Below are 22,484 nucleotides of genomic sequence, written 5' to 3' on the forward strand. Positions count from 1 at the left end.
GGGTACATCTACACTGCAAAAAGACCCACAGGACTTGTGCTATGGGCTAAAAATAGCAATGTAGACAAACATTCAGGTTCAGGCTGGAGCCTGGGCTCTGAATCCTGGTGAGGGGGGGAGGGTCTCAGCTCTCAGGCTCTAGCCTCAGTGGGAACGTCTAATGCTGATATTTTTAGCCTTGTGGAGACGTCTATGCTGCTATTTTTAGCCCCCTACTGCAAGCTGTGTGAGCCCAAGTCAGCTGATCCAGGCTCTGAGACTCGCCTCCTTGGGGCTTTTTTTTGCAGTGTAGACGTATTCAGTGACTATAGTGGGTGTGGGATTAGACCCTAAAGGACATATTCTGCAACCCTTACTCATGTTGAGCAGTCCCTTCCTCCGCGAGTACTTCCATTCATTCCAATGGGACTACTAATTAAGTAAGGGACTACTCACCATCAGTTGGGGTGGGCACAATCTGGGCCTTAGGGCCTGATCCCAGGCCCACTGAAGTCAACGGGAGTTTTTCCATTGTCTTAAATGGACATTGGATCAGGTCCATTTAGAAACCCTGTCTCCACCTGCGCTAATTCATTCTGAATGTTCAGTCCTCAGCTGGGTGAATTTTTGTGGCTGTACATCTGCAGGGCCACGAATTTATCTGCATCATGTAAACGTGTAGTCCTGTGAGAACCTATCAGTGATTTTCACCTGCCTGATAATGTTCGGCAGCTCACAGCAGAGATCTGTAGCATGTCATCCAAAAGCTGCCCTGAAGACAGCATGCTACTATGCAACTGAGACCCATGGATAATGTATTTCCCATCTGTGCATTTCAGCACTCTGATGCGGCAGTCTTTAAACTCAAATATTGTATAACTGCAGTAAGCACACAGCTGGCTACGTATATTTAGGGGCAGATTCCCCCTCTCTCGTTCATGTTGGTAGTAATTTACTCCTCAAGTAGTCCCAATTCTCCTATATTTTAGATTTCTGTAGTTACTGTACCAAACAGTCTATAAATATACAATTCTGAGGAAGCGGATGACATGAGGAATTGTACCCCTCCCCCCGCTCTTTATTTTTTCTTTCAGGAAATGTAGCGCATGTGAAGGTGCCAGATTAAGAGCTTTGCAGACTGACGCCCTTTCTTTACATGGCCTAAGAATACAGCATGGACAGTAGTAAAGAAAGCTTCTCAACAACCCCCCCCACCAATGTGCCTCAGCCTTGTAGGGACCACTGCCAAGGGTGAGAAAGCAGGACAGTTGCCACGTCCATTCAATCTTTGGCCTTTCTGTTGAGACTGCCAACCAGGTGGCAATGTAGTGCCGGTTCTGATAGTCGCGTCATGGTGACATACATCCCCTAGGGCCAGGCACTCAGCTGAGACCAGCAGCCCAGTTCACATTTGGTAGGCTGCCCCCACTGCACCAATGACAGTATCCATTATGCTCCCTTTGTTTTCTTCTCTCATTCCCATCTCCATGCCTTTATCTACAATGCTGTCTGTGCATAGAACAATCTCACAAAACCTGTTCACTAAGGCCTGGTGCTACCAAAAGCACCACGTGGATGGATCCCTGTTACTTCACAGATCCCCTCTGCAGTCAGTGGGGCTCTGCAAGCATGAAGGGGCTCACCTGGACTAGACCTGGGGGCTACTCTAATTTGTGCCAATTAGCCCTGAGAGTGTGCAATTCCATTTGGTCAAACGAGCAACCCAATGTTAAGAATGTTGCACAATGGTAGCCATTCAAAAGTCAATATCTGCGAATAGCTGCCCTGCAAGTACTATCATTTTGCTGTATACTTAAAACAGCACATAGCTGGGAGGGAACTGCTGGTAAGTGTTAAGTTTTAAATGGCGATCACTGTATAAGAAAAGGCCCAGTTTTCACATACTTTGTAGATTCTGTCAAGTGTGGGAGCTAGTTGAACTGGAAATTGCACATGTTAATATACTGGTATGTTACCGGAGGGTTCACATCTGTTTCCTTGATGATAACTTAAGATGTGTCAAGTTTCCGGCAGACTAAGGGCCAAATTCAGAGTGTGGCCTAGTGGTCAGAGCACTGGACTGGGACTCAAGAGGACATGTGGGTTCTATGCCTGGCTCTGCTGAGTGACCTTGGGCTAGTTACTTTACCACCCTGTGCTTCAGTTTTCCCATCTGTAAAATGGGGGTAATAATACTGAATTCCTTTGTAAAGCACTTTGAGATCCACTGATGAAAACTGTTATATAAGAGCTCAATATTATTATTATTCTCAGCTCATGTAAATAAAGGTAATTCTACTGAAGCACCTAGGGGAAGAGGGTGCAACAGCATAGGCCTTTAAGGAGTTGCACTTGCTTACACCAGGTCTGCATTTGGCCCTAAGAGGTTATGGAGCAGTGACCTGAGGTTACTGAACTATATACTATGTATTCAATTTTGTGCATCTTGGACAGGATGTTGCTCTGAACATAATCCAAGTTCAGGCATCCCACAGAACATATGAGACTCCAAACGAGAGATTAAAAATGTGCTTGCTTGCATGAAATGCTAGAAACATCAGTAACCAGAGGACTCGTGCACTGGAAGTGCAAGTGAAAGGCATATTTGTGAGGTTTTGCTAGGATTCCATTGCTCATTAGGAGGAATTTGGAACCTTCTCTGTTGGTATACACTCACTTGGTATTGCTTGTGGAGTGGTCCTGGCAGCATCTAATTTACAGAGGATGCTACTTTGTTAAGTATGTTCATGATTGTTGACAGAAGGGTTATTGCCAGACACTTAGAGCAATGTTTCTGAACTTACATTTCAAATAGGAATGGTGAAATCTATGCCCAGCTACAATGAAATGCGCAAGCTATTATATCATTTAATGGACCCTTTCAATCCCTTTGATGACCTCTGAGGGTCTGTTATTTCCTCTTAGAGGAATGGTTCCCTGCATTATGAAGTAGAACATTGCTTTTCTATTGGCTGTAAATCCTTTTGTGTCTTCTATGCCGAGTCACTTGAGTTTTTATATACAGTGCATGCTATCATACTCTGGAACTGTACAGCAGAAATGTGGCCTTTGGTATGAGCAGTTGCCATGTATGTTTGTGTAATTGAAATGGTTCCCATGCTGTGTAATCAGAACAGCTTCATTTCTTAAATATGGGTTCATGCAGGGTTCTCCTTTTGTGCATAGCACAGATGTTTTCAATAAAAACAAAAGTCTCCTCCCTGCCCCTCAAAAGTCACACATGCTCTTTGCTGAGAAAAATCTGAGAAAGAACTGCCACAGATTTGCCAAACTCTCCAGTATAGTATGGCATTTGCAAGCATCAGGAGACTGTCCATTGCCTGCTTGGATTAATTATTGACGAACTATGTGATTTTGCCATGTGACCTTATTCAATAAATTAAGAAAACATTTTAAAATCCCAAGAAAGGATTTGTGGGCATAGACACAAATATACATGTACACAAACATGCATCTTATACATAACTACTGCATTAGCCCTGAACAGATTATGGAATCACTAACACACTGCAGCAGAAATGATTAGCTTCTGGGGCTGGGATTTGCCTAAGGGCATTAGGCACTCAAATCATATCGAAACTCAGTGGAATTTGGGCATCTCACTCCTTTAGACACCTTTTGAAAAGCCCCGCCTAAGAGAACATGTCACTTCATCCTTCTAATTCATTAGACAAGTTCACAATATAATAAATGAATGAAATTCATGCTGACACTTGCATTTGCAAAGCACTTTATGGAAATTTAACTACAAAATGCCTATGGACCTGAATGTTGGGGAGGAAAGGTCTTTTTCAAGCAGTGGAAGAAAGATTTATTTATTTAGGGTTTATGAACTTGTTTGGTGATCTTTAATTATAAAAGTATTGGACCAATTTAATCCCAGGTGTAACTCTCATAAATTCTACAACCACTAATAATGTGATCTTCTAGCAACAAGATGCCAGTGGCTATATACCAGGTAGCGTTTAAAGGCTGTTTTCCAGGTAAACTTTTCAGTGAAAATAATACTTCTCTTTGGACAATGTCTGGTGAATCATATGTTCTTGCTTTTAATTAGGGATGTGGCTATCAGAAATGCAGTGAGACTCCCAGGAAACCAAAACTAAAGAAGAATGACATCTATGTAATCAATTTCCCATCTCAAATGAAGTGATGCCCTATTCATGGCTAGGAACCAGCACTTTATCACCTTAAAACCTTTTTCAGATGGGAGGCTAAAAAAGTTAAATGTTTCCGAGTTGGAAAATTGAAGCAGCTTTTGGAATCACTTAGCCCAGACAAGCCAGTTGTGTAGGAATGTAGATCACAGAAAGTTCCTTGACCTACCGAACAGGAATGATAGGTCAGTGAAGACTTTTTTCTTTCCTGCTGGCTTTTTGTCTGATCTCTCTCAATCACTACCTATATTTTTTATAGTAAGACTCAGCCCCTGCATAGTCAAGCTGTATTCAGTGCTCTGTTCAAGAGGTACATTTTCACATGCTTACACCTCTGCAATAAAATGTGGTTTGGTTCATTGGTGATGGGGCAGGGGGTGATGCCATTACCTATTAGATGAACAGGAAAATCATTCATTAAAAGGAAAGGCAAACTCTAGAGGCCACAAGCATATCTTTAAAAAGAAACTTATTCCCAAGGTCCAGAAAATTTCATGAGCAGATTTCTGTTTTCAGGTTCTATTTAGGACTGGCCAAAGGACGACAATTCCATTTCGCTAAGGATTTCGAGATTAAAAATCTGGCTTTGTTTACAATTGGCATGAAACCTGAAAACGTAGAAATTCTCCTTTAAGGAAAAATCTGAAAGTGTTTTAGTTTCACAATAATCAGAACACTGTTTCAAGTCTGACATTTTAAAAGTGTATATTATAATACATACTGAAAACATTAAAAAATTTTGAAATGAAACCTTGCTTCAAAACAAAGAATTTAAGTGTTTGGTTCCGAAATGTCAATTTCCACCCCCCCCAAAATAAAAATTTTGTGAAAATAGACAGTTTTAGGAAGCGACTCAGTTTCAACAGAACTGCACTTTCCAACAGAAAATGGTTCCATCAAAATGTGTTCTGACCAATTCTAGTTCTAATGAAAATAAGACCCAGTGAAAATGATTGGTAATTTACCACACCCAGTAGATTAGAATCACCCCTCTCCTTGTATCCTACCGGTTGGACTTCCCAGGTTAACAGCCACTTGTTTAAACAGGTGGGGCTCTGGTAGCAGTGCATTTCCAATGATAGGTCTTTGTCGATGAAACTTATGCACCATCTCAGCTTAGGCTGGTGAGTTTCTGGGCATGCTGCAAGGCTCATCTATTTCCCCAGGATTTCATGGCCGTGTAAGGCTATTGACTAGAGGGGAGGGGGATATGTTAACTTTGGGGGGTTTGGAGGTTTGGTAGTTGCCTTTCTGACCTACTGTTGAGCTTGGGGTGTTTTCATATTGTACAGTCCTGGGAGCCCTGGATAGCTAAATATGGCTCTCCTCCTGCAAAGTGATCTGTGTTCCCAGGAGGAGTCCCTTTCTGTTTACTGGGACTCCATGCAAGAGTCTGTCCTTGCAGATCAGCTTGCGGGACTGAGGCTTCATATTTACTAAAAGGAGACTAAGGCTGAGGTTTGCAAAAATGCCTCAAGAACTTGGATTAGAACAAACGAGAATTGGGCACCCACGCACCATAGGTGGCTCTGGAAATCTCAGCCTAAATTTATCAGCGTGCCAGGCTCCACTCTTTCTTGATGCTGGAGACCTAACCAGCGAAACACCACCCGCTAAAATCCAGACTAGGCTACCAGCTAGTCATTTTGAAAAGTTATTTGGATGCCCACATTTACATAAAATTTGATCAAAACTACCTGGCACACTCTTTTTTCTCACCTACCTATATTATTATTATTTCCCTGCAGACTTTCTGCATGGCAGGCTTGGTTAAAATCTTCATAATATAACTCCATAAACTTGCTAAACATGGCTGCTTGCATCAAGAGAGGGAATTGCATTGTGTATCTCCAAGGTCACACCTCCATATTAGAGACAGAGGCAGCCATGAACCACATTGTCCAATGCTAGTGGCTGAGTTTGAAATGTGGACTGGGAGCTCTGGATGACTGCTGTACAGTGACAGTGCAGTACTATATGCGTTCCAGAAAGAGTTCTACCATTGAATTCTACATTAAATACACAATAGAACAAACTCTGCCCAAGTGGCAATGAGAAGTCACCAATTTTTTGATATATCTGGGGGTGGAATATAACACCATCAATGCACCAACCCCACTATCCACAGGGTCTTGGGAGAAGAATAACATAAAAGGGTGTGCCAAAAAAGCCAGCACACTGCAATTAGAGCCCACGGCTGGCCTGTGTCAGCTGACTCGGCCTTGTAGGGTTCGGGCTAAGGGGCTGTTTAACTGTGGTGTAGACATTAAGGCTCGGGCTGCAGCCCAAGCTCTCGGACCCTCCTACCTCACAGAGTCACAGAGCCCAGGCTTCAGCCCAAGGCTGAATGTCTACACCGCAATTAGCCTGAGCCCCTAAGCCTGAATCAGCTGGGCCAACCGTGGGTTTTTAATTGCAGTGCAGACATACCCATAGAGGCCCAGCTGTTTTAACCACTTAGGAACACGCAAGTAACTTGTAAAATGAAGGGCAATGGGCTTTCAAACTAACTGATACAGACCCACAGTCTAGCTTTGAGCTGGTGCATTGCTAATCACTAAAGAAACTGCTCAGAGTAACTTGAGGATGTGCAGCTCACTGATTTAAATCAGGGGTTGCTGCCACTTCGAAAGCATCCATTTCACTGTAAACACTGCACATTATGGTTTGTTTATTGAGCAGCTCTGTAAACCAGACTTACAGTGCCTTCTCTTCTGTGCCTTGCCTGTTGCTAATGGGTATCTGGCCCCACCTTCAATTTTCATAGCATCAGGCAAGCAAAACAGGTTTGCTTGAAAAAACCGAGAGAATTACCAATAAACACGAACGTTGATTGTCAAGATTCCCATGAACCAGTTTCACAAACCAACTTCTTCAAATCTACATTGCCTAATTTAGGAGCGGTGGAAGCTCCCTAAAAGTGTGTGTGTGGGGCCGCCGCTGCCTGAACCGTGGCCCTGCCCCCGCACTGTCCCTTGTCCCCAAGGCCCCACGCCAATGCTGCCCATTCCCCCCAAGGCCCTGCTTCTGCACCGCCTTTCCCCCCCATTCTTTTAAAAGTGATGGGGCCTCCATTGCCCCCTACTGCCCCCCGTTCCGGCGCCTCAGGCCTAATGTATTCATACAGCGCCTCTTGGATTAGAGGGTGTAAGCTCTTTGGGGCAAAGACTGTCATTTTCTATATAGTTGTACAGTGACTAATACAATGTAGCTGACCTTAAGATGCTATTGCAATCTTATATATAAAAATAAACACACACCCCATTTTTCATGCCTGCATTTGCCTGTTCATGTTTTCTAATAAAACTCAAGTTCCATTGTTTGGAACAGTGAAGTTTGTCACCCGTCCTTTTTCTTTGGGCCAGTCCTAATTTTCCAGGGGTTACTGCCAATTCTTGTACGGCTACCCCGCCTGATGCTGTATAATCCGGAGAAGGGAAAAGCCCTTGTGTGCTTCATCAGGGCATCCTGCTGAATAAATTCCCAGAGGTAGCAACCCACAGTGCTATTCTGCAGACTTTCCATCACTGCTCCAACTGACAGTCCAATCAGCAGCTGTGTCTTCTGTTTTGTGTCTACGATGAGAAAAACAGGCCTGTCTGGCAGCTGAGCAGGTAAGGAAGCTAGCATTGTGTTGTGTGCCTGCAGTCTCTGAGCTACTACAGAGGGCCTGTTTGGGCAGTAAGCTCCTAAAACAGATATAAATCAAGCCTATTCTATTCAGCACTTCATTAGGCAGCTCATGGGTGGGTGGGGAAGTCTAGCAATCAACAACAGAGATCTTAGGATCATCTACCCCACCAGAGACAGATAAGAACTGTGCTCCGCTACCAATGCCTATAAAGGAGTGAACCTGTTCAAAGAGTGAGAACACTTTGCCTGAAAACACTGCATTTATGTAGCATACTTCATCCAAGGATCTCAAGTTCTTAACAAACCTGGAAGGAAATGAGAAAAGATCCGCCCAGTGCAGCAGAGAAACAGGACCATCATGGAACTAGCAAGGGCTCTCTGATTCTCTGTCTGGCTCTGCTCCCACTTGACCCAAACACAGACAGTCTAGGGTTGACAACAACTAGCTAACATATTTTCAAAGATGTCAAACCCTGTCTACACTTGTGTTTAAAAACACATTACTGAAAGCATGTTAGCTAACATTTTTTTAAACAAAAAGAAAAGGAGTACTTGTGGCACCTTAGAGACTAACCAATTTATAGCTCACGAAAGCTTATGCTCAAATAAATTGGTTAGTCTCTAAGGTGCCACAAGTCCTCCTTTTCTTTTTGCGAATACAGACTAACACGGCTGCTACTCTGAAACCATTTTTTTAAATACAACACATTTTCCTAGTCTGGACGTGCCCAGGGAGTTAGTGTCAGCACAAGGAGTACAACACTGGCATTCCTGGCTCTGAGCCCTCTGTTTAGACCATTAGAACACTCAAAGATGGGAGGTAATTAATTGCCCTTCCTCTCAGATTGGTGTTAGTGCTCCTTAGTGCTCCTTATTTGGAGGTTATTAGCACATCCTTCCCTATGGCCATCTACAGCACATGTTCAGTCCTTGCAGATTCAAGGTGAACTCCTGGCTCCACTGAAGTCAATGGGAGTTTTGCTGAAATCCTGGCCCCATTGAGGTCAACTGGGATTTCACACTCAGTATGTTGTATTTTAAATAATCCTAAATATGAAAGAATTACTAGCATATACTCAGGTTAGAGCGATGAAAAATCTCAAAGATATTCAGGATGCTTAGATTCAGTTCCAAGCGATCTAGACTGTAAGATCTTCAGGGCACAAACTGTTTGCTATTCTTATACAGTGTCTAGCACAAAGCTCTTGGCTGGCCCTTAGAAACTTCCATAAATAATATAGTTAATAACAAATAATAATAATCCTTCCAAATGGCTCCTATATGTTATGCTATGTAATAACAGATCAATATTCCAATGGTAGTTTATCGTGGATGATTGGTAATAGGAGTATTATTCAGACACCCAAGCCTTGACATTTGAAATATTATGCTTTTTAGGGCTATCGTTTTACTACTTATTTGTACTGAACCTGGCACCCTGGGGTCCTGGTCCCTGAATGCAGGCTGTAATATAAACAATAGTAATCATTTCATTCTCAGATCCTGATAGCACTACCTTTGTGAGGCTAAAAGGGTTTCTAAAAGGGATCTGTATAGCTCTTAGAACTGACACATAACATGCACACAACAGCTGTAAATCAAAAGGATGACTCACATGAGGAATGGTTCTCTTTGGAATGTCTTCACCAAGTTCAATATGATGGATGATGTGATTTTTTTACCAGTATAGGTAAATTATGGTTCCTGGGTGCCTGACCTCTCCCAAGTGAGATCAAAAACAGTGCGTGTGTGTCAGGCCATAGTGGACACTTGCATTTCTAGTAAAGGTCCAAAAAGCACCAGTCATAGTTCAGCAGGACATTTCGCACCCTCTGGCTCTTCCCCCATAACCCTGTAAGGGTTTGTGCTCAGAACCTCACGGGACCAGACTGAGGTTTGTAAATTTCTTTTCTTTTCTAAAATATTAAATTGATGAAAAAGTTTTATACTTTTTAAATGGAGGGGAAAAAGAAAACGGGAACAGCAGCTTTCTGATTGCTTCATCCTCTTGAGTTTGTGAGTTCTGCTTTTTTCTGAGCACTTTTGCTGGGGCTTTTTCCCTCCTTTCTCATTCACTTTGAGTGAAGTGTAGTCCTTAGGAAAGTCAAAGTTCCATAGCACCGTCCATAGCCAGGGACAGTGTAGGTGCTGCTACAACCTAAGTTTGCTTGGAATGGGATGAATTTATGAAGCACATTTAACAGTACCCTTTTAATGTATGACTTTGTTACCTATAGCACTACAAATAGCAAGCCTCCAAGGATAACTTTATAATTAGAGTGAAACAGCACCATTAACACACTTTGCTGAATCCTTTCATGGATTCCTATGGTTAGACCTAGTTACAAAATATGGAAAAGTAACACATTACAGGGATTTGCAAGACTGGCAAAGAGAAATCTGTGGAAGGCTAATCAATCTTCTGTGCTGGTCTATGATTAAACAGTAGCTTTAAATGCTGGTTTGGTATTTGGTATTAAAAAAATAAAAAAAGAACACTTAAGTCCTTATGTGTAAAGGACTTATTAGATCATAAAGAGACAGACCTCAACCTCATTAAAAGAAAAGTTAAATGAAACATTTTAACTTATAGCACAGTACATTAATGCTCAGCAATGTAAGAGGCTTGAGTTAATTGCCTATTGCTTCCCCACCATAAATTATCATCTTCACTAATGGTACAGAAGAAGAACCTTCATCCGGACCTGCTTATAAACTATATGATCATTTCCAAATATAGATCGCACTTGGTGGTTCAAGCTGGAGAGAAAGAATTAATTCACAGTAGGTGGGTGCAATGGGAACACTTGGAAAAAGTGCATTTGACACTCCCATTTTGTACAAGCAAGCAAGAAATTCATATATTCAACCCAAGTGAAACTAGCAGATTGAGCTGCAATTACCCAATTTTCACACAGATATGCAGATTTTGGGGATGCAATCAATGTTCATGAATATTTGTTGGTGCACCTATTCCACACATGCTTGGCGATAGCCTCCTATAAAGTACTCTAAAGGTTTTTACTGCTGTGTATTTTTTTAGTTTAATAACTATGCAATATGGGGTTAAATGGCAGGGCATGTCCTGTAATGATCTAATATATCACTGTGGGACACGATGCATTCTCTAAAACTCTCAGTTTGCTATACTGCAGCAATGATCTCCAGAGCCATTAGGCTTACTGTTTTATTGTTGAAAGCAGCCATGACACTTTTCATTTGGCATTTCTTTTTATTGGTACCTGTGTTAAATGACCCCAAACTGCACATATATTAAGGGTGTATTTCTATCTTGTGGCTCTGGTGAGATAGGTATGATCTACTTTTTTGCTGAAGGTCTATGGTGACATTACAAACCAGGAGTGCAAACTACTAATCCATCTCTGCCAGGCCTACTTCTAACAGTCCAAACCTCTAAGCAGCTTCACACAGAACTAGGACGTTTATGCCGGTGGAAAGTGGAGACCGCAACCAGCCCCAGCTTTCCAGTGAGACTCTCAGCATTTGCTTGCGGCCCAGGAAAATCCAGAAATATTAGGCTTTATAGTTGTGAGGTTTCTGTATGGAGAAAAGGTGGTTCATTTTTAGAAGTTTTAAAAATATATTAGCTATTATTTCCTCCCTGTGAATCTTGTAGCGTTGAATTCATGCTAGCAAAGGCAGTCAGAATTTACAAGTGTGTTTGTCTGCGTGCACACACACACAGAAATCCCCACCCCTTTCTGCATGCTTTTAAACAACAGTGATCTTACTGTGCAGAGATTAGGATGGCATCTAATTTAGGCACACTTGGGATGACCTTGTTCTCTGATTCTGTACTTAAATGTGTTCATGAATCTCTTGATAGTAGTTTCTATTGATCACAGTGACACCTGTTGGTAAGAAATGCCAAAGACTATCCCTGCAGCAACCACTTGTGCCAAGAGCAGATATTTCTGTGAGAACATTACAAACTATTGCTTCACCTTCTTGCCGTAAGCAAAGAAACAATAAAAAAAAAAATCTGTAGCAAGATCCAACTAAATTGCTATTCAAGGGCAAGTAAGCTTATTATTTTTTAAAACACATTTTTTTGGGCTAACCTAAGGCATTTCATTTCCCCCCTCCCCCACCCCCCAAAGGAGCAGTGGAGACTTAGGTTCTTGTTTAGGTCCCAATCCTGCAGGCTGAGCCACAAAGGCTGATCTCTAAGCCTGCATGGAGTCCCATATTGGCCCAAGGTGGGCCAAGGGTACATCGGAACCAATCATCTTGGAGGATCTGGACTTTAAATTGCAATTCAGGAGGCAGAATAGTGAGATTTTTCCACAGTGCTCAGTGTTTAGATTCAGAAGGCTAGATCCTCAGCTGTTGTGAACTGGTGTAGCTGCACTGGCTTCATGGAGCCATAGTGATTTACCCCAGCTGAGGATTTGGCCCAGTATCTGGGAACTTCTGAACCTCTGCTGAACACTCCTTGTGTGTAACTCACATGCTGTCGACATGAGCAAATTTAATACTCAGCGATTTCCCACGAAGATCTTGCAATAGGTCATGATGCCCTGAGCTGTTATTTCACTGTCAATAGTGGTGGGTGGTGGCAGTGCTATGGATTTAAAGCTTCCCTTTATTCACTGATTATTATTAACACTTGTCTCTGGCACTGAAATGCATATCCACAAACCTCCTTCTGTCCTAGTGTCAATGATAATATGGACCAAAAGCATCTGGCTCTAGAGCTAGAGTGCTCAGGAGAAGAAAAAAATGCACTGACAAAGTTCACTTACATTGCTAGTGCATTGGCTTGGTGCAGGAAGTGTTGATGAAAGGAGTGACACATGTTAACAGTAAAGATCCTGTCAATGTCAAAACAAAACTAATCCTAATGAAAACAGCATTTACATTGTTAATGTTCCAGAACAGCAGAGTGTGTGAGCCTTTCAACTAGATTTGCTCAGCTCAATATGTTTTTTCTTCCCACAGTTAATGCTGAGCTACAAATACTTAGGGCTCGGGCTCTTACGGTACCTCAGGGGAGATGCTGAGCAGCTATTATTGCCTCGGTGAACTCACTGGGAGTTGAGCCACTCTGTACCAGGGAATGGAAGGTGCTCTGAACCTCTCCGGATCAAGTCTTTAAAATCCAAAACTTGAATGAAGTCTCCAGGGAAAAAGTGAGAACAAGTCTCACAAAAATTGAAGGACAACATGTAAGTGTTACCGTTATGCAAAGAAATAATCACCACCACGGCCACCGCAATATATGATTTTAAATAGAAAATTGAAGTTAGACATTCTAACTGAAATAACTAATTCCTAAGGGGGAATGTGCTCAGTTGGTTGGAGCCGGAAACTAGGAATCAGATTTATTGGGTTCTGGTTCCATCTGTGCTACTGATTTTCCGTGTGACTTTGGACATGAAGTTTTGTCTCTTGTGCCACACTTTGCCTGTGTGTTAATGGGTATAATAATACTTGAAGCCCAGATACTCCGGAAATATGTGCTTCATAGGTACCGTGCAGATATTAATAACAAATTGCACAGCACAGCATTTTAAAAGTATTTTAAATACACTACAAAGAACAATCATGAAGCTGCTAACTTGAAAAGCCATGGATGGGACACAGGCAATGAACAGCTGCTTGAATATAGAGCAACGCAGAAGAACTGGAGAATTGCTGTAAGGTAATTTCTATTATTTTAAAAAATATTTATGGGTTCTTTTACAGTGCATACACCCAGGCCTCACCGCCTAATAGAAGTGACCTTACAACAACATGGGAATTCCCTGCTCTCAGCTCTGCACTGGGATGGGAAAGGTCTTCCCCCACAACCTGCTCTGCATCATCAGACTGGACTCCCTGCTATCAAGAATCAGTATAATATTAGCATTCACTGTGATAATACCACCCTTCACAGTTATGGAGATGCTGAAATAGTGACAGCTATCCTGGAAAGTCTTATATATAGTGACATCAGGATTTACTTGCATTATCCAACTCTCTGATGCAGGTTTTCCATTAATTGGGTTCAGGCTGATATATGCTTTAGATGATACAGTGCTTACACTTCAGTGGAGGCAAGTAAGTCCCCTGCTCACTAAGCCACTAGCCGAAAGTGACCCTCACATTGAAAAGAATACATCTGCCTGGGGTAGAATGTAACCTGCACACAAAGTCTGTAATCAGTGCAGCAGGTAGCTGGCCACAGATGCTGACATGTACCTATGTTGGTGCTTCACAAAGTCCACTGGTTCCTAGTTCATTTCGGGACCAAATTCAAAATACTGAACCTAAGCTACTCTACCTTAATGGAATGGCACTGGGTAAGTACCTCATCACCCAGGATGCTTTGAGAGAGATGCTCTCTCTCCATGAACAGAGCGGTTACAGAATCCCAGGACAAAACATTCAGGTACAGGAGACCTGGTGTTCTCAGCAGCAGGACCCCAGTTATGGAGTTCCTGGGCAAAGAGAATCAGACTGAGACCAAGCCTGACTGTTCAGCACAAAATGTCCCCTTTATCAGAAGGTCTTTCCCATTTAAACACAACATGTGCATTCCCTGCTACCAGGGAAAGGTGAGAGGACAACACCTCTGGACTTTGATAATTTCTTCATAAATCTCAGACAATGCTTAGAAACCAAGGGGATCAGCCAAGATATCAAAAGCATTTCTTAGAGGGAGGAACAGGTGGTGGGAATTGCAGCAGACAGGGGTAGTCCACTTTTTTGATTTCTAGATCTCCTCTGAAAGTCCAAAGGTCTGGGAGAAGACTGTTCTGGGTGGTACTGAAATAGTCTGGAGCACTGTGCCATCTGGGACCTACTTCACTGTCTCTTCATTTCAGGAACATGAATTCCGAGGCAATCTGAGTAAGCATGTAGATTTTACAGTGCTTAAGAAAAATCAGCTGCTAGAAAGTACGTTAGTCTCAATCTTAACTAAGTGGTGCTGTTGCCCCATTGTAATGTGATGCATACTTTGGGCATTGGTTAGCCACGGGGGAATGTGTTACTTGGCCCTTCCCTTGCTCTTCAGCAGCTTGATAAGACTTCTCAGAAGGGTGCAGGGTGTTTGCCTTTGCTCTCTGCCTGGGTCTGTTAATCTCCTTGACATTTGGAGGCTTTTCAGCCTCCTATAGCGTTTGTTAGATGTATTCAAGTTTTCAGGGCCTGATGAAATTCATCCCAGGGTATTTAAGGAAGTAGCTGAAATAATCTTGGAACCATAAGCAATTATCTTTGAGAACTCATGGAGGGCTGGTGATGTCTCAGAGAACTGGAGAAAGGCAAACCTATCTTTAAAACCAAAAGGACCCTGAGAATTATAGATCAGTCAGTCTAACTCCGATACCTAGAAAGATACTGGAACAAATTATTAAACAATCAGTTTGTAAGCACCTAGAGGATAATATCATTATAAGGAATAGCCAGCATAGATTTGTCAAGAACAAATAATGCAAAACACCTAATTGCCTTCTTTGACAGGGTTACTTGCCCAGTAGATAGGCGGAAGCAGTAGACATGATATATTTTGATTTTAGTATGGCAATTGACACAATCCCACATGCCATTTTCATAAGCAAATTAGGGAAATGGTCTAGATGAAATTACTATAAGGGGGAGTGCAAAACTGGTTGAAAGAGTAGTTATCAGTGAGGAGTCCGGTGACACCTTGAAGACTAACAGATTTATTTGGGCATAAACTTTCATGGGTAAAAAACAGTGCTTAAGAAAAATCACTTCAGATGCATGCACTTCTTCAGATGCATGCATCTGAAGAAGTGGGTTTTTTACCAATGAAAGCTTATGCCCAAATAAATCTGTTAGTCTTTAAGGTGCCACTGGACTTCTCGTTGTTTTTGTGCATACAGACTAACACAGCTACCCCTCTGATATTTATCAGTGGTTCACTTACAAACTGGGGGGATGTATCTAGTGGAGACCTGCAGCACTCAGTTCTGGGCTGCTACTATTCAATATTTTCATTCTTTACCTGGATGAGAAAGTATGCTTATAAAATTTTCAGATGACACCAAGCTGGGAGGGGCTGCAAGCACTTTGGAGTACAGGATTAGAATTCAAAATGACCTTGACAAATTGGGGAACTGGTTTGAAATGAATAAGATGAAATTCAGTAACAACAAGTGCAAAGTACCGCACTTAGGAAGAAAAAATGAAATGCACAACTACAAAATGGGGAATAACTGGCTAGGTGGTAGTACTGCTAAAACGTATCTGGGGTTATATTGGATCACAAATTGAGTATGAGTCAACAATGTGATGCAGTTGCAAAAAAAGGTAAATATCATTCTGGATTGTATTGACAAGAGTGTGATATCTAAGACTTGGGATGTAATTGTGTACTATTTGGCACTGGTGAGACCTCAGCTGAACTCCTGTGTCTAGTTCTGGGAACCACACATTAGGAAAGATGTGGACAAACTGGAGAGAGTCCAGAGGAGAGTAACAAAAACGATAAAAGGTTTAGAAAACCTGACGTATGAGGGAAGGTTAAAAAACTGGGCATGTTTACTCTTGAGAACAGAAGACTGAGCGGTATGACGGTTCTTGGGGCACGAGTTGGACTAGATGACCTCTCAAGGTTCCTTCCAGCCCTCCATCTCTATGATTCTACGATCATTGATGAAAATGTTCTGGAATTAATTTGCAAACTGGATACCATCAGATTAGGCCTAAACAGAGACTGGGAGTAGTTGGATCATTACAAAACCTAAACTTAATTTCCCCAATACTAATTTCTCCCTACTATTACTCAGACCTTCTTGTCAACTGTCTGTAAAATGGGCCACTCTCTTACTACTTCAAAAGTTATTTTTCTTCCGTTGGTATCCTGTTGTTAATTGATTTATCTCATTAGACTGACCTCACACTTGGTAAAGCAACCCCCATCCTTTCATGTATTTATACCTGCTCCTGTATTTTCACTCCATGCATCTGATGAAGTGGGTTCTAACCCACGAAAGCTTATGCCCAAATAAATTTGTTAGTCTCTAAGGTGCCACAAGGACCCCTCGTTATTTAGGTCTAGTACTGATCCCTGCGGACCCCAGCAGAAACACCTCCATTTGATGATAATTCCCCATTGGCAACTACTTTTAAAGATCTTAAAGCTTTTAAAAAATCTTCAGCTGCCTCCATGATGACCCATCACCTCTCACTAAAATCTGTAGGAAAGAAGCTTGTATTTCCATTCCATGAAGTCTGGAACCCATCCTCTCAAAGTCCAAGCCCTGATCTCCTACACATTAAAATGTTTCACTGATTAGCCCAGTTGCTTTGTATGACCAAATCTGAAAGGTTTTCATAAGCCAGAGTCATGGGTGAGTCCCAAGGAGGAGGCCTAACTCAAATCTAGTGTAGACTGAGGAATCTTAGTGTGAAGGAAAAATGCTGATCTCTTAAGTCTACTTCTGCTGTGAAACTTAACAAAATATTGATTCAGCTTCCAAAAATGAAGCGAGGCGAATACCCACACACTGTGAAAATCTTCAAACCCACAGATCTAGCAGCAACAGCAGCAGCTGCCCACACGACCCTCTGCTATTTAAAGAAATTATGAAACCTTACTTTACAGTAAAGGTTCAACAAAACTGTGGTAAAACCAAGTATATCTCTATCTTAAAATAACCCCCCTAATCACCAAGAGAATGTGATGATGTTGCAACCTCTAGACTGCTTTGGGGGTTCCGGTTTCCTATATTTGACTACCTTTTTTTTCTCAGGTCCCAAGAGTGTTTCAATTAAAAAACAACACCAAAATCAATGCTAGGGTGATGCAAGCAGATAATCTGTATACAGTATAGATTCTACATTTATATTGTCAAAGTTTTTCTCCCTCCATCTCTCTCTCTGCGCTCCTTTTCCCAAAGTCTTTCCTTGACGGAATGCAAACCCAACACCATTTAAGATGGAGTTCAGTTTCAAATCATGATGCTCAAACATGATGGAAATTTGGTAAAACAAGTTTATAGTATCGTGGTGTACACTTAAAAATATCTCTGTACTTTAAGGGGCTGATTTCCAGCTGGGGCTCAGGCACAAACAGGAGTTCAATTTTCAACAGCTACCATTTGCACTTTCAGTTTGTTGTAGGCACAAAACTACTAGGCAGATATGCCCTGAATCCCAATTTAGTTACACTGGTAAACTCTGGTTCAGTGCCTTATTTGTCCTGTGGACTGTGTTTTGTAAGAGCCACTGTGGCTCAAATGCTGTAAGGTAAAATTTCAAGGGCTAGACATTTTGAGGAACTGGATAGTTCATAGATTGGTACAAGGTACAGAATTTTTACCCTTTAGGTCAATAGTTCTAATTCAGGCCTAGTCATTATTATCATTATGTATTGCCTGCCATCATTATTATCATGATGGCAGGCAATACATGAAATGAGTTGGGGGTCTCTGTCCAGATCTCAGTGAACACTAAAGCCATCAGAATCATTGGCACCCTTATCGGCAGACTCTGCAGAAAGACCATCGAAAAGTGAACGGGCATGGGAGACTGAACTAGCTTCTCAGGCCTGAAAGTGGTCCCTTTAATTGAGACTTTAGGCGGATGGTCAAGCTCAGTTGGATGCTCAGTTGTCCCACGCAGTGTTAATAATGTTTTCTTTTTTCTTCATTGAATTAGACAAGAAAATACCATTGAAAAAGAACATGAACATAAACATGCTCTCATACCTTCCTCCTGCTCTGCTTTCTATGTACTCAATAAACCCATCATTATTGGGAAAGAAGGCTGCAGCTGTATTTTCACAACCCAAATAAGTGGTCATTGGTACAAGTTTCCAAACCAACCTTTACAAATTAACACTGATGACCCTAGCAACTGATGGACTGGATAGAAAATCTGGGGCGAACATCTTTCCTGCTGTGAATGGTACTGAGTTCTCCTGATAATGTGCTGACCACACCAGGTAGAGGAGACCAAAGGCACTTGCCTGGAAGGGATGGAGCCAGCCCTACCCCTCCCCACATATTTTTATTATCATGACGAGGCCATTCCAGATCACTCCCCACGCTATGGCTCCCATATAAAGAGACCTCAAATTAGAGTATAACATCCCCATCTCTTTTCTAACCCCACTAGTTATCATAAGTAGTAATTCCTTATTGGGTCAACAATCAACAACAGAATTTAAACTGATTCCTCCCCCCCCCCAAAAAAAAAGTTAATGATATATAAGAATCTGAGTCAATCCTGTATGACCTCATGGCTTCTGATTCTGCCATGGCTGTGACCAAAGTCACAGAGTTTGTTATTTTTATGGGCTGTGTGAGTGAATGAGACCCAGTGAGAGTCACTGGGTGAACGAGCAAGCACAAAAGTCAACAGCTGAGACAACTTTATTGAGAGTGTTGAGGGAACAGCACCACAAGACTGTGAAGAACTAAAGAGAATGTGAGTGAAGCTCATTAGGAGTTCTGTGCAGAGACACAGGACCAGACTGATGGCAGATGCCTAGCATTTACATTGTTATAATATGTTCAGGACAATCAGTTTGGATGATGGGGAGCGGGGTGATGGTGGAGGAAGGGAAATAAGAATCACACAAAGGGCCATGTGGGACCTCTAAAATTTGGACGTACACACACGGCCAGTAGGGATTATATATGGAAGAAAGATTCAGATGATGGACCCCCAGGGTGGCATGAGCTGGCCTTTAAAACTAAAACAAGAAACAAAATACAAACCAAAACAGGAAAAAAACCCACTTCTTAAACAGAGCAGACATGTGGCTTTACAAGTGTAAACTGGTTTCTGAAAAACCTGTGACTTCTTGATTTTAGCGATAACTTATTCCCCTAAATTTACCATAATAAAGTTACTGATAACTGCCTGAGACCATATAAACTACCAACCTCGAATTTTTACCTACCTAAGTCCTGGCTCCGAAGTTGAGAGAAATCAATAGAAAGAATCCTGTTGATTCCAGTGGGATCTGGATTCTCACCCTGTTGCCCTCTGACCCTGAATCTGGGATGGTAAAGCCATTAGAAATGCTATTTCTTTGACACTACCACAACTAAGACTTAGCACTTATGCTTTCCATCCATGTTTGAACTAGCTGTAGCCCCTCACCCAACTCTGTCTCCATCACTGTCCACTGAATTTTATTCTGTCATCTCCATGCCTAGTGCTTATCATGGGAGTATTTTATACTCCATCAAATATTGTTTCAAACTACAACTTTCTATGCTATCGAAACAACCACACACTGTTCAGAGAATATTAAAGATCTGGCAGTCTCACTGAAGTGAAATCATGCAAGAAAACAGAGTTAAGACTGAAATGATCTTAACTCATGTTTGTGCATAAAAATTGTAAGACAATCTGTACCTTAAGATTCCCACTGTTTGGGAATCTCTGCAAAACTCTGGCATGGCTGCATTAACTGAGAACTGGCTTCAAAAAGAATTCCTAATTTCTTGGCTTTTGTGTATTTTTAATCAGACCTTTGAAGTGCTCTGAATGCATTTACAGTGATTCACTTCCCTTTCCTTTAGTTTAGCATTCTAAAACTTGTTTAATGGTGTCCAATGAAGATAGCCCAGGGGGAGGATGAGATGACGTTGGTGGATCAGTAGATGACATTCTCCTCTCTAAAGGCTTGTCTTCACTTGCAAGTTAGGCTGCATTAGAAGTTGACCTTGAGGAGTCAGGGTAACTAACAAGGGCCAGCAATCAATGTAGACAGGGGCTGTCATGTAACTTCATGTCAGCTTGTCATAGTGAATGCTATAGTGAATCAAGCTAACTTTACCCCAGTTAAAATTATTATTTGCTAGTGAACACAAGCCCTAAATTAATGCTTAGGAATAACTCAACACTCTGTTAGGGGTACCATGAAGCTGTAGATGACTCCTTTCAGGTGAGATACAAAACTAACATCCTGATCACCGGTGGCCATTTAATATCCTGCAGCACCTTTCGCAAGTGTGGGGCCAAAGACCAATTTGCATAGTTGCAGTCTTCCTCCCTAATCTCCCCCATTTATCTGGACATCTTTTTAATCTCCTGTCCTTTGCTGTGTGCTATTGGGCATTTATTGTGTTCCACCCTAGTGGTGAATTTATTTCAGTGGTACATAAAATAATTCTGGTAACCAACCAAAAACAAAATCCTACCATAAATAAAGAGTTGTAGAATCTAGAGAATGCTCCCTAGTGGACCATAGAAATGTAAATATATTGGTGTATAAACCTACCAGTAGTGTTTCTTTAAACCTGATGGCATAAGAGGGTCAGTAGAATGATAAGTGGATTAACAGGCTCTCATTGCTTGATCACTAGTTCAACTCCAGCCTGCATCAGCAGTGACCATCTACTGGCTCTAGGTGCTCTCAGTCTAGTGCCATGTAGACATATGTCCCTTTCACAATTAGCCACCCTTAATGACAGCATCATTAGAGAGACCGCTTTGGTATGGAGACTGCTCTACCTTTTCCTCCCTACAGGTCATAGCTGATGCACTTTTGCAGGGAAGACTGCATGGCTCCCACCTGTGCTATACCTCTTGTGCGGTTAAGGTTAGGACTGTGGCCGCCAGGGCTGTCAACCCTCCTTTCAGGAGTTCTAAATTCTTACACTATTTTTTTTTTTGTAAATAAGGTGATAGATTTTTAACTCTTTAAGAATAAGTGTTGTCTAGAATCCTGAGCTGAGCGCGCATTTGTGTTTCTGCCCAGAGCACTTTTTTGTGTGTGTGACTAAATCGCTAATCTGAAAATTGGGGGGTTATAATGGAAAGGCTGACAGACCCTAAACTACAGTGGCACTGTTATGCTGAAGAGCATTTTCAACCCATGCAGGCTGAGGAGAATATGATACTTTGGAGTGATTATAGCCACAAGCAATTATATACTTTACATTCAGTTAGGTTGGGGATTTTTTTGTTTTGTTTTGTTTTGGTGTGTGCTCCATTAAGTAAAAGCTGGGGAGATTTTATTTATGACCAAGTCCAATCAGTTTTCTTCCATCATTCTGATATTTTTCTACATGTTCTATTCCCTGCTTCAAGCACAAGTTAATAAGCAGTGAAAAAGGCAAATAAATATGTTATTTCCACACTAGTCCTTATCTTCAGTTTGGGGCTAGTGCCCAAAAGCAAAGACAATACACCACTGTCACTTCTGCCACGATGCCCACAGAATGCTGCCAGCTGCGGATAACTAGGCAGGTAGCAAGAATAGGTCCTCACTTTCTCTTATCTTGTCTTCCCTCCACACCTCTGTTTGCCTGTTTCGTTCACCTGTTGCATCTGGTCCTATATCTAGACTGTGAACTCTCTGGGACAGGCACTGTATTCTTGTTGCGTGTCAGTACAGCACCTCACAGAATGGGGCCCAGGTCCTTGACCGTGGATCCTAGGAGCTGCTGTAATATTAGTAATAACCATCCGCCTAGGCAGAACACCACCTCCTCACCCTGTCACTGAACCAACCAAACCACTTTACTCCCAAAGTTCAGAAACTTTCCAGAAGACCTTGGTGGGGAAAACCACCCTTCTGACAGACTCGGGCATTGATAAGCTGGTGAAACACTAGAATCAGCTGCAGACCCAAACCACTGATGAGGCAGTTGCCAGGTTACCTCTTCACCCACACACTCTGGCAGCTCACCATGATTCTCTGACAAACTATGGAGACTGAATCATGAGAGCACGGGACTGGAGTGCCCAGGGCACATA

The 22,484-nt window shown here is 42.0% G+C and overlaps 1 protein-coding gene across 3 annotated transcripts in view; it reads right to left on the reverse strand.

The window, feature by feature from the left end:
* The window catches only part of LOC102935944 (phospholysine phosphohistidine inorganic pyrophosphate phosphatase), a 163,676-nt gene that overhangs the window by 14,363 nt on the left and 126,829 nt on the right, over positions 1 to 22,484 (reverse strand). Inside the window, exon 7 of one of the 3 annotated variants that reach the window (XM_027819804.3) lies at positions 10,000 to 11,348. The exons of the other annotated variants lie outside the window; for them this stretch is intronic. Within the exon in view, the coding sequence (XP_027675605.1) occupies positions 11,288 to 11,348 (61 nt within the window). The 3' untranslated portion in view covers positions 10,000 to 11,287. Of the gene's footprint in view, positions 1 to 9,999; positions 11,349 to 22,484 lie in introns of those variants that run through there. 3 annotated transcript variants of the gene reach the window in all.

This window comes from Chelonia mydas, chromosome 7, assembly GCF_015237465.2.
Source record: "Chelonia mydas isolate rCheMyd1 chromosome 7, rCheMyd1.pri.v2, whole genome shotgun sequence".
NCBI lineage: Eukaryota > Metazoa > Chordata > Testudines > Cheloniidae > Chelonia > Chelonia mydas.